The sequence below is a fragment of the Anabas testudineus genome, chromosome 9, assembly GCF_900324465.2.
Source record: "Anabas testudineus chromosome 9, fAnaTes1.2, whole genome shotgun sequence".
Lineage (NCBI taxonomy): Eukaryota > Metazoa > Chordata > Actinopteri > Anabantiformes > Anabantidae > Anabas > Anabas testudineus.
The window spans coordinates 1,879,489-1,892,667 of NC_046618.1; the positions used below are offsets into that span (position 1 = coordinate 1,879,489).

General features: G+C 40.8%; 1 protein-coding gene across 2 annotated transcripts in view; it reads right to left on the minus strand.

Annotated features, from left to right (window-relative positions):
- abca2 (ATP-binding cassette, sub-family A (ABC1), member 2) overlaps positions 1–13,179 on the minus strand; it is a 71,232-nt gene that overhangs the window by 11,916 nt on the left and 46,137 nt on the right. For both annotated transcript variants that reach the window (XM_026342243.1, XM_026342242.1), the window contains 18 exons: positions 12,600–12,790; positions 10,716–10,866; positions 10,361–10,565; positions 10,108–10,272; positions 9,385–9,565; positions 8,487–8,699; positions 6,851–7,047; positions 6,330–6,503; positions 5,906–6,102; positions 5,448–5,568; positions 4,950–5,240; positions 3,894–4,115; positions 2,619–2,721; positions 1,789–2,114; positions 847–1,060; positions 481–586; positions 275–386; positions 97–157 (listed from right to left, as the gene is read on the minus strand). In XM_026342243.1, coding sequence (XP_026198028.1) covers positions 97–157; positions 275–386; positions 481–586; positions 847–1,060; positions 1,789–2,114; positions 2,619–2,721; positions 3,894–4,115; positions 4,950–5,240; positions 5,448–5,568; positions 5,906–6,102; positions 6,330–6,503; positions 6,851–7,047; positions 8,487–8,699; positions 9,385–9,565; positions 10,108–10,272; positions 10,361–10,565; positions 10,716–10,866; positions 12,600–12,790 — 3,230 coding nt within the window. The remainder of the gene's footprint in view (positions 1–96; positions 158–274; positions 387–480; positions 587–846; positions 1,061–1,788; positions 2,115–2,618; positions 2,722–3,893; positions 4,116–4,949; positions 5,241–5,447; positions 5,569–5,905; positions 6,103–6,329; positions 6,504–6,850; positions 7,048–8,486; positions 8,700–9,384; positions 9,566–10,107; positions 10,273–10,360; positions 10,566–10,715; positions 10,867–12,599; positions 12,791–13,179) is intronic.

Consider the following 13,179-nt stretch of genomic DNA (forward strand, 5'->3'; position numbering starts at 1 on the left):
TTTTCAGCCCTCAAATACATAAACTTGTCTTTAGGCTGTGGGAAGTAACTGTGCTCAGTTATTTTCAGCCACAATCAGTGCTGCTGAGTAACTTACAAGTAGTCCAGAGAGAGGCTCGCACTGGTTCGATTCATTGGGTGGTTTGTCAGTGTAATGCCTGAAAAACACACACACAACTTAAATTGTGTAAATGATATTAAGCAAACTAAGAGCTCGTCCACAACTACAAGTTTACTGAACATCATTGCCAGTCATTTAACTAGCATGCAGTTACCATAGGCAGCAGGGTTGCCCTTGGATGCAGGTAGGTTGGCCCGCAGGATGGCATTGTTAAGGACGTTCAGATATGTTGGCATGCTGTGGTAACCTTTGTTGTTGTACAGGACCTGGACACAAGAGGTTGTTCTGTCAGCTGTTCTGTCAGCCACTGTTTATACTGGGTTAGAAAACTTCATGTCCAGTTTAGAGGGGCGATCTCACCTGAGCCGAGCTGCGAACTGCAATTTTGCGAACCATTGGAGGTGTTTTTCTCCCAAAGGATGCTGGGATAGATTTTTGGATGTTCCCCACCGTTAGACCACCATATCTGTTGGGACCAAAATAAGTAGTTAAAAGGATACAACTTTATGCTGAATCATATTTAAATGTCATTATTACCGAGCCTTAACTTGTGGAGCTAACTACTGATTACATTACTTGGAGCTTAGTAAACAGTTAGTTGATGTACTGGCAAAGTAATGGCAGTATATGCCACACCTCAGTGATCATATTTAAACCAATATGAAATGACTCTAGTATGTATTGTTAAACTCCCCAAGTAGTTATTATTCTCTGAAGTGTTCCTACCTGTGCAGCCGCAGTCTGTCCGATGTGAAGAGCAGATACTCAGAGACATTGCGTCCTGTGATATCCACCAGGATGTCACCTGTCACCACTTTCATGAGGGGTGGGTGTCCTCCCACCCCACTGGGACAGGAGAAGCCTGTCCCCTGCATGGAGCAGGTACAACGTACAGGCTCATGGATTGACAGGGGGAGTGGAGGAGGGAATGTCGCAGGCTCTGAGCAAACAAAAACAAAGGTGTTTTCACAGTAGACGGCAGACAGCGTTTCCATACAAATGTAGCACAAATTTTAATTAGCAGCTAGTGGCAATATTTTTCCAAGTTGGAGGATTGCAGAAGAAGAGCACGGCCGGGGGCAGCCATGGATGCAATAAATTGTTATCATCACACATCACAATAATACTACTAACTAAAAAAATTCTACTAAGAAAATATGTGAATAATGAGCGTCTTTTGCATTATTGTGTTGATTTTGTAAGTTATGAGGTTGCTTAAATAAACAATAAAATATCGGACTTACTTAAGCTTACTAAGCTAAAGCTTAAGTAATAATTATTTTAACCTAATATAACTAACCCAATAGTATTTTGGGTGATTACACACTAAGAAAAACATCTTTAAGGAGCCCACATATGGCAGATTTAATAATAATAATAATCTAGCAGATTTCTTGACTCAAATGGAAACCAACTGTATTGTCAGAATGAAAACTATGGTGCCTTAATTAAATGATTGAAAAACAATGGCATTTGCAGGTGGTCCTACTGAGAAACAGGGTAACTGGAACTGCTTATAATACCTGACCTGCAGATTAGTAAACCTTTCTTAAAGCTCTTGAGAAAGTTGTGTTGAAATTTTATCAAATGTTATTGTGTTATAGCTTTTTAATACAAGATAATGAGACATTACAACAACACTTCAGGCTGATATATTTCTATAATCACCATGGACTGTGGTTGGAGGAGCAACTGTGAAATTCCACAGTCTGTCCTCGAAGCGAGGGTCTGGGTCATCTGAAGGTGCTGGTGAAGGAGGAGGGGGTACAAAGTTAGAAAGCGGGACACCCTGGGTGAAGGAGTCCAGACACATGGAATCAAAGTAGCGGGCAGCCAGAGTCTTGGAGTTGTTGGCGCTGGGGTTGAGGGTCTGCGCAAGTTGGTCCAGGGTGCTGTTAAAGGGAGTTTTCAGAACGCAAGTAGCGCCCACGCCTGAGGGCAGACGGAGGGTGTTCATAATCTTCTGTGGGCTGGCGTCTGGCAACAGTTTACTCCTGAGAGAGGAGGGCAAAAATGTTACTTTTAGATTCTGCACTGGGTCCTGATCTTTTTTCCATTCAGACTCGAACAAATCCACTGCTGACTGGTTATATCTATGCAGGGAAATTAGGTCAGTGCTACATTCAGTATACATAAGAATGATAAGGTGTAAATTATCCCACCATAACAGAAGTCAGGGAGTCTGGGAGTCAATTAATCTGTCCTCTGTCTTAATACAGTTTTTAATGATATGTATGGGTCTTGTAAAACCCAAATCAACAGTAAATGCATAAAAAGAAATGCTAAATAATAATTTGTATAGTATTTGACTTAATTCCTGTGATTGATTTGTTACAATTTAGACAGAAATCTTCCATAGCTCCATACATTCACTTTCAGTTTTGAAGTTGTCATGTTTGAATCTGACCCTGTCTGATGTCTGTGTTTTAAAGATTTAAAACAAAAGAAACAGATACTGCATAGAAATGCCAAACAAACGTCCTTATTGTTATAATTACCTGTACTGGGGTCTGTCTTCGTTAGCATAGGGAATGAAGTTCCCTCGAGGTTGGGTATAATTATGAAACTGAGATGGGGACAAGATCAGAGGTGGCAAATCTCCTGTACAACAAAACAAAACAAAAAAAAGACCAGCATTGTTAATATAAGAAAAGAGCCCTGATCATAAAACAGGGGGTTAACCATTTCCAGTTTGATTATTATTTAGTGTTTTTAAAGGGTTCCCAAATATTATCTAAATGCTGTAATTTAATAGTGCTGCACTAATCCACTCCCGTTTGGTGCTAACAAATCAACCTTTTCACCAAAGAACAAATGGAGATTAGATATTCCAGGTGCTCCCACTGTTTTCAAGAACTAGATTCTGTTAAAGAAGCTGTTTTTGTAGGAATTATATTGCTAGTGGGTTGGTTCTATCATCAACTACTAAACATACTGTTCATAGATCACACTGTGAATGTAATATACTTTTGCTCTGAAAATGATATGCAACCACAGTAAGATTCTTTAACATTAAAGGAGTTGTTTGAAATAAGTGCTGGATGCAGGTTTCACATTGAAAACAAAACCAACAGCTACCATAGAAGGAGGCTGAAGCCAACGTCTAAGGTTCTTTAAGTGCAATTGCCCGCTCTTCTTCCAGCTCCTGTATTCACAGCTCTGTTTATGTTACAAGAAACAGTAGATTGTGCCAAGGGTTAAAAAGTTACACTAAGGTCCCTAAGAAATGTTGTCTGCAATGTTTCATTAAGATTTATGTTACCTCTATATGGGGGCTGTGTTGTTAGTCAGTATGCAAAATCTTTAGGCTGGCATTTATAGTGTGTTATACATACAGCATACAGCAGAAACACAATTTAGCAAGCTGCTGAAATCACCAGTCAGTCACATTTCATTGTTTGGCAGATAGCAGCAGGAAAGTGTGACAAGTGCTTTCAGAAAACTAACTAGCACCAATGCAAACCAATGGCTAATGTCATGCCTGACTACATCTATTTTTATATAGTCTGCATTGGCTACAGTGATTGCTCTACATCTGTGGCTCTGAATACTCTGAACAGGTTTGTTTTCTTTCAAGCTAACCTGTTAGGCAATTGACCCCAAAAGGGCAGAATAAAACCACCAGCAACCAGCTCTGTAGGAAACTGTAATCACCCAATATCTTAACGGTTATTATCAACACTTATGAACTTCAGCACCTCCACCTATATACACAAAATTATGGTGTGAATTCACCATAAGCAGGACTCTAAATAATACATATAAAATCTTACCAATCTCAGGCACAGATAAGGCCACGGTCATGGCCACACAAACAAAGAAAGCAGGTAGAAGGATCTGAGAGAAGAGGCCCTTGGTGTTCCTCTTGGCACAGTGGAACCTCTTGATGATAAGACCATGAAACTGACTTAGCTTTAACCACCAACCCTCCAATTTGAAGCTGCCCTGGCCCTCCAAGACTTGTGGCTCTGGGGACGAGGTGTTCTCTGCATCTCCTGGAGGTGAAGAAAAACATCAACAATAACAAATGAAAAATTGCAAAATGGGAAGAAAACTCAAATGTCTGACAGTTTGGGGTGGCTGTGGCTCAATAGGGAGAGCAGTTGTCTCCCAATCATAGGATTGGTGGTTTGATTCCCGACTGCCATGTCAAAGTGTCCTTGGGCAAGATACTGAACCCCAAGTTGCCCCTGGTGAGTCAGGTCAGCTTCATAGCAGCTCTGCCATCGGTGTGAGTGTTTATGTGTTTGTGTGCTTGTGTGTGTGAATGGGTGAATGAAACGCAGTGTAAAGCGCTTTGAGTACCAGCTAGGTAGAAAAGCGCTATATAAGTGCAGAACATTTACAGTTATAGACAGGATCTGATTTGATGCAGTTGAACCAGAGATAGTGTCTACACATAAATCCATTAAATCGCTCATGCATGTCACTTAAAGCTACAATATGTAACTGCAACTCTGCAAACTCCACTACGCTCTGCATAGCATCATTCTGAAATTATAATAAATGAGAATGCTTCTAAAACTACTAACTAAGCAGAAGTAATTGGAATTTTCTGATTACTTGGAAGAGTGAGCCTTTGTCACAAGCAAATAAGCACATCTCCACATTCTGATAAGTTTAGGGGCGTATTTCTAGTTAAAAAAATCCAAAGAGGATACACACTGCTGCTTTAGAAACAAATCTCCTATGGATGTTCTGACACCCCAATGTGAACAGCAAAAGAAAAAAGGTATGAACCAACATCTCTCAGTTGCAGCTGTCATGGTCAGTGACTACGATGAAAAGCCAGTGTCTGACACAGCACATCAGCCATCATGTTGTCTTACCCCTCAGGCTGGCAGAGTCAGACTCCTGGCCATTGTCAAAAAGTGGACAGTAATCTCCATAGAAGTCTGAGTAGAGTCCTCCTTCATCCCCCCTCACTGAGCCACTGGATGAGGTGGACTTCAAAGAGGACTGGCTCTGGCTCATTTTTGAGCACATCACTAGGTTACTCAGCTCCACCTCTGGCTTCTCACTTTCCACTGAAGGTCCAGTCTCACCCTGTGTCACTCTCGGGTCTCCTGACCCCACTGAGGATTTCCCCACTGAGCTGCCCCCTGGGGAACCCTTCATGTCTGTCCAGGGACAGAGAAAGAGAAGATCATTATCTCAGCCAGGAGCCAAAAATTGAATTCTAAAAATATCTAAACCTTTCCCCACAACTTTTATGCAGACAGTGCACTTTTTCCAGAAATCTATTTTTGTAGAGAGTCATGACTCAAAGCTAAAAACTTGTGGTGGTGTTGAATTATCTAGATACACGGGTATAAACACTGTCTTACCCGCATCACTGTTCTCCAGAGACTGGTCCTCCTCAGACACTTTGAGAAAAACTTCCTCCAGGGTGGTGTCCATCACCCCAAAACTGGTCAGGGCCAGGCTGTCCAAGCTCTGCTCTAAAGCCTGGAGCAAACACAGTAGAAAGTGGTGTCAAATTATGTTCACTGTGTTAATGATGAGTCAATAACACTACAGGGCTTCACAATATGACCTAACCTAACATGATTAATTGTCACACATGCCCTAGTAACAATTTATCTTTGTTTAAGGCTCTCTGTACTTTTATCTGTTCAATATAAGCATATCTACAAGAATAATGTTCACATATTTAATGCTCTTTTATTCTATAGCCATTTAAAAAGCACACTTCAAATTGCATTTATCTAAAATTCTACTACATGTTGAATGAACTTGATGTCTGGCAGGGCATCACAGGCAGGGTCTGTTTGAGTATGTGTACCTGGAACAGCCTCTCAAAGCAGCCCTTCTTGACAGCCTCGGAAGGCAGCACATAGGACAGCTCAGTGTTGGAGTCAGACACCAGCAGGCAGGACGGCACAAACTGACAAATGAACTGAGTGACCCGAGCCTCCGAGCAAGGTGACTGAGAGGAGGACGGAGACAAAGAGGAAGGAGGCTGCAGCTGACTGCTCTGGCCTGGCAGATGAGAGGAAAACACATGACATGATGGATGGATGAAGCAGTGGATGACAGAATTGTTAAAGCGTGAAGATTATATATACTACACCTACTGACTCTTCCTACTATCAGTTTTACTGTGCATTTCTCAAATGACAGCCTAACAGCCTAGCAGGTGGGCAAACAGAAACAAAGTCATTCATAAAACCCATCCAGAAAAACTGCACACATGTACATTAACACACCTCTGCCTTCACTCTGCTTTTTGACCAGTGTCAGTTTGTATCCGTCTCCATATGTGCTCTTCAGGAATAGTGGCGAGCCACAGCACTTGAGTTTCCCATGTGAGATGATGGCAATGCGGTCTCCCAGAAGATCAGCTTCATCCATGTGGTGAGTGGACAGCAGAATTGTACGGCCTGAGGCAGAGGTACATTACATATATTCAATAGCTGGTTTGCACTGCACTTATAGAGCCAAGAGTCAAACAGGACAGGAAGTGTATCTGTAACAACAATGCGAAGACTAAATACAAAAGGAGACTATTTTAACTTCATTCAAGGAATCAAATCAGATGCTTAACCCTTCCAAAAAAACAAACAAAGGCAAATCATGTGGAAAAGGTCCTTTGTTACTGAAGGATATGCTTTAATGCAGACAATCTGCTTGGTGTGCTTAGCTGTAGGTACAGATGGTTACAGGAAAACACATTTTGAGGTTTGTATTTAGAACATTTGGGATCCTCTGGCATCGAGCCTTAACTCACCTTGTTTGTACTTGAGGATAAGGTCCCAGATGGCCCTGCGGGCATAGGGGTCTACCCCCGCTGTGGGTTCATCCAGGATGACAGCCCTGGAGCCGCCAACAAAGGCGATAGCCACAGACAACTTCCTCTTCATCCCACCTGACAAAGTCTGCACCAAACTGTGACGCTTGTTGGATAACTCCAGGTCAACAATCATCCTGTACACACACACACGCACACAGAGCAAAGCAAATTGTTAATTGCTCATTCAGCAGTGTTGAAGTGTCTTTAACTACAGTTATGCAGTAGGTTTAGCTCTATAGCTATGTAACTGAACTCTAATGTGAGCTGCTTTTAAAATGTTGTGAAACAGATTAGTTTTATCCTACTGATGATGTGTTGATTCAATATATACAGTAAATTAATAAATACACTAATTCTACAGGGGAATGTTGAGTTTGACCAACAGAAGCTCAAAAGTAATTGAAAAATAAGAAACCAAACCAAGTGAAACCAAGTCAGATCAGTTTGGAGCACCCCATACAGCAAAACATGATTTCAGCCCCGGGGTAAGTTGTCAATTCAATTCAATTCAATTCAAAAAACTTTATTAATCCCAGAGGGAAATTGTTTTGCCTTGTTACAGTTGCTTTCAACTCAGACAGGAAGAAAGGGAACCACAACCAGGAAAGATCCACACCAACACAAATACACAATAACATCAATACAGAGAAACTCAGTATATAAATATACATATATACAAGAAATTGTCACTGCCCCCAACCCTTACAGAGGAGGGAGGATGTGTAAAGATTGATGGCCACAGGTCTAAAGGAATTCCTGTATTCCTGTGACATTCTATGGAGCACTACTGCATAGCAGATGACACTGGAACCACAGACTCATAGAACATTAGTTGTCACTGGACAACCAGCTGGAGTCCATAAAAGTAACACCAAGAGCAAGTCAGATTACACAGTGACAATTTCCTGTTGTCGCTGTGTAACATGGAGCAGGAACAGCTAAGGGAAATTCATATCTTGGCCATGTTGTTGGAAAGAAGTTACCATCTGTTGGAACAGTCTAAGTTAAACTTAAACACAACGTACAAGCTGATCAGACAAGGACACAGCACTCAGCACAGCAAAACAGCACTACTGAGTCCAGAGTCAGGTACAGTCAGCCAAAGAACAGCATGACAACAGGCACCAGATGGAGCAGGAATCCAGCAGCTGAGAAAATCAGTCAGCAGAGGGAGAAGCTGGAAATCCTAACTTTAAAGAACACTCTAGTTCAATGGATAAAAGAAATGAGAACCCTATTTCAAATGAAGGCTGTGGCTCAGTTTCACTTCTAACTTACTAAACAGGTACATGTACCCAAGAGTCCTTGGTGGGACACTCAGATACTGTTAGAAAAAGTGAATAAGATCATAACTGTGTGTAGTAAAAACCTCTACAATGTACTAGACAATGTAGTTTATGCTGCTCTCCCCAGAGGTAAAATAATGGCAAACTATTTTCAGTGCAAATATGAATTGTTGCCATCAGGTAGAAGGTTCAGGGTACTTTTTAACACTATTTTTATCTATTTATCTTAAGTCGTTTATTGGAACTAATCTAACTATCTTTGTGTAGTGCAGTTGACTTGTACTGACTTGTCCATCTCTTTGCGTATGTCTTCCTCCGCCATGCCTTTGAGTCTGGAATAGAACCACAGGTGCTCCTCCACACTCAGCTTGTCAAATAGGACGTTGTGCTGTGGACACATGCCCAGGTTCTGGCGAATACGCTCCATCTCCGTGCGGATGTCATGACCATATATGGTGGCAGAACCAGAGGTGGGCGGAAACAAGCCCGTCAGGATGGACCTGCCAAAGATTTACATCAAGTCACAACTACCGACAGCCGTCAGTAGAAAAAGCATCAGTGAAACAGGCAATTCAAACAAGATTTGTATGTCAGTATAATAACCAAGGGCAGTATGTGAATCACATAACCTCAGTGCTCACATGAGGAACCATATAAAGATTTATTATTATTGATCAAGTACATTCAGTAATTAAACCTCTATACAGTAGCTTTTATTAGCGATTAAATCAACCTTTACTGAAGAATTAAATGACCTACTTCTGCACAGTGAATTCACAGGAATCAATGTAGCCTGTGATCCTGTGTTTCTGTCACTTCATCTCACTGACATCAGCCTCACTGTCATTCAGATTCAGATACTGTTTATCAGTCTAGTTCCTGCTAATAAAACGTCTGCCTCTGCTGCATTTTTGAATAATTATTGTTCTTAGTGGAACCACAATTATTAAAATACGACTTCTATTACCACTAGTAACTCAAAAAAGTTAACTTGAGGGGATGCTTATTTAATCAGAAGTAACTAATTCCATAGAGAAATATTTAAGATGAGGCTTTTACATAGGATATGGGGTGACCTCTCCTTAAGATAGAACAAGGTAGTAAAATTATAAATCTTCAGTCATTACCTTATATATGAGTATTACTTTTCACAACCACAAACATAAACACACTAGTTCAACTCACATAGTCGTGGTCTTCCCAGCACCATTATGTCCCAGGAAGGACACAACCTGGTTTTCATGGAGATTGAGGCTCAGTTTGTTCAGGGCCAGTTTGCTGCCAGTCTTGTATACTTTGGTCAGTTTATCTATACACACCACCAATGGCAGGTGGCTCGGCTCCTCCTCTATGCCCCTCATCTCCTCTGTGGTTACAATGACAAAAAAAGGAGAAAATAAGTGAAATACAAAAGACACTATTAAACATAAAAATAGATATTACATTAACTTACACCTTTGTCAGGTGCTCCCTTCTCTCTTAACTGATTTTGTGGTCACATACACTATATATCACCTGACTACTAACTACTTTTGTTGTCACAATTTAGCCTTTGCAAGGGCAGTACACATTGAATCTGGTATAATCAGTGTATTACAAGTAATTATGGATTCAAGATTCAGAAATATAGCCAAACTAACAACTTCAAATGAATAGGTCCAACATCCAGTTCTGACTGACAAAGAAATTATTCTACGACCTGATTAACACGTGAATGTGAGACAACAGGAATGTTTAGAGTAGTTAAGTCATTGCATTACATGGGGAAGAATAATGGACCAGGTTTGCTAGTTAACAAGTTAGTTTAAATCACCATTGGTTCAAATTTGGCTTAGTTAAGTGGATGTATACAACATTTAAATCTTGTCTACAAGCAGTCCCTCAGCCCCAGTCATCATTTATCTATACCAGATCTTCGCTGGTCCATTGCACAAGCCTGATCCTCTTCCATCACACTGAGCCTGGCAGCCCCACCTCCACACCATGGCCAATCCCACGTCTCAACACGCCCACTGCCTGACCAATAGGATCTCTGCAGAGGGAAGTACCATGGGCGAGGCAGCCCATACATTCCTATGAAAGAGGGAAAACACATGATACAATCTGTCTAAAGAGAAATGAGAACAGGATGGTGGTAATTCAGAGGACAATGATTTGATACCTGGATGCACGGCCTCTATGTACCAGGTGAGCACACCATACACACCAGCATCGATGATGAGCATCATCATAGATAGACCAAGGTTAAAATCATCGCCTTCTACTGGTGATTGGCTAATAGTTCGCCACTGGATGCCAACACCAGCTACCTCATACAAAGCAAAATACTTGGAACCCAGGCCAAAGGCTGTGGTGGACATCAGAGACTAAAAGAGACGGACGAAGCAAGAACTTATTCACTTTCACATCATCTAGATTACTTGATAATAATTTATCAAGGGACAGAGATAATATTTGTTACAAAGAGATTCCAAATGTAGTTTGTATAAGTTGGGAAAAAGCAGAAAAGGCCTTACAGCAATGCATTTCTCAAAGGCAGTGATCTTATCATGGGCCACCTCCTCCCTAATGGCGACATACATGTAGGGTACGTAGCTGAGGAAGTAGATGATTCCTCCACAGGCTGAAGCCAGCTTGGCTTTAGAGTAGATTACGGACACTAGAAAGCTGGAAAACAAACAGAAGTTACACAAGTATCTTTATCATTTAATGGTTTCACAAAATACACTGTGGATTAAGAGTAAAATAATACTAGTAACCCCCTGTTGGCCTAGGCAAAGCTTGGTCCAATAAACAGTTCTTAGAACAAACAAAAAATGATCTATGTGAGTACTGGTTCTGTATAATTTGGTTAACCTAGCAATAAAAAACAAAGTTGTCATAAAACGTGATCTGATTTTCATTTAAACCAAGAGTAGCACCAAGTATAATGTGCCTAAAGTACTAACACAAAAAATCTGATCCTTCATGTCTTTATTGAGAACACCCATAAAAACCTCATAGTGCTAGTGGAAAAACTATGTGAACCTGTGGATTTAAAAACTATTGGCAGCAATAACCTCAACCGGCGCCTCCTGTAACTGTGGCTCAGACCACCACATTGTTCCTTTTCAGCCCATTCGTCGCGCAGATCTGCTTTACCTCTGTCATATTATTTGGAAGTCTCATGTATGTTGCTTAAAGTAGTTCCCTAGCACCCCTCTACTGGGTTAAGGTGACTTGGCCACTACAAAAGGCAGATTTTGCTTTTTTGAAGCCATCCGTTGTGTGTTTCAGCTCAATGTTTTATGTACTGTAGACTCATGAGCACATACAGTATGTTAGCCAGTTTCAATGATGCCTTTTAAATTTTTGGCTGTGTCTGTTTGTTTATCTCAATGATGAGTGCTTGTTGTGCTTGGGTCATTTTGATTGGCCGCCCACTTCTTGGTAGAGTGGCCTCAGTATGTGTCTCCATTTGTAGATTGTTTTCTAACTGGTGAAATTCTGAAGTCTTTGACATCACTAAGTTACCATTTCCAGCTATATATAATTAAACAATTCTTGATTATAGATCCTCTGAGAGGTTCTTTTGGTGAGGCATGGCTCACATAAACATATTCTTATTGTGCGGAGCAAACTCAAAAAGTTTGAGTGTTTTCTGTCAGTCAAAGTAGCTCTAGTCCACAGCTACAAACTAATTTTGTTAACAAGTCTCTAGGTGTGCTAATACCTGACTCCAATTGTTTTTTTTTTTGAAGTCATTTAAAGGTGAGGGTTTTATGGTTGTTCTCAATACAGACATGAAAGACCAGAATTTTTGTGTTATTATTTTAGACACATTATATTTGTTAATACTCTTGACTTAGATCAGATCACATTTTACGACAAATAACGCAGAAAATCCTGAAATTCCAAAAGGTTCATGTATTTTTTCTTTCAACTTTAACTATACTTAAGTTCTAATTTAGTTTAATTGACCTGACAGATTTTTAAATACTAACAAAAGATGGCTGTCTTTCAGGGCCAACAGTATTTATGGGCAGTAGAGGTCAGCTACAGAGGTAACCAGGCAGCAGGTTTATATGCACTCTATTAACCTGGTTAATTTAATGGTGTGTCTACACCAAGGCATTTTGCCAGATGTTTCAGCAGCATGCTTAGAAACGTCACACATTTTATGCTTTTGTGTGCATTTTCTTTCAACGCACTTCAATTGTGTGCTGGGCTCCGAGTGCTGCTATCCTCAACACTACCTGAATGCAGCTTGTGTCGACCCAGATGGAAAACTGCCACAGATCGCACATGTGTACACATAAACAATACAGTAAAGCTTTCAAGCCAATAACAAGGGTCAACATGTAGCATAATTGTTATAGTTGTGACATTCACGGTCATTTAATAGAACTAGGAGATCTCACCAGAACATGATGGTAGCCACGGCATAGATGGTGAGGAAGAGCCAGATGATAAAGGGGTCGCTGTGGAGCAACACCCGGCCATACTTTAATATAGCGGTGAGAGCAGTGACAGAGATGGACAGCTGGACAAAACCAGTGATGAACCAAGCCACCCAGTGAACCGCATTGTTCAGACCCATCATCTTCATCACCTGGGAAAGTGGCATGATGGTTATATGCAAGAATTTGTTTCTATTTCATCCTACACCCTCACCTAGAACTTGTCCACCATAGGTTTTTCTCTATCCTCTCTCCACTCACCATAACTCATCAAAGCAGATGGCTGCCCACCCTGAGTTTTGTTCTCATGTTTAAGGAAGTTTTCCATCTCAACTGTCAACTAGTGCTTGCTCAAGGGGCATTAATTTGTTGTTCTTCTACACTTCTGTAAGGTTTTGACCTATGTAAGGTGACTTGATTTTGGTTGTGACTTGATGTAAATCTTTGGCAAAAGTTCAATAAGGAAGATTCTTTTAAACTCACTTTCTGCTGGGATTCCCTAGTAAATCTATTCCATCACTAGTGCTTTCCCACACTGTAA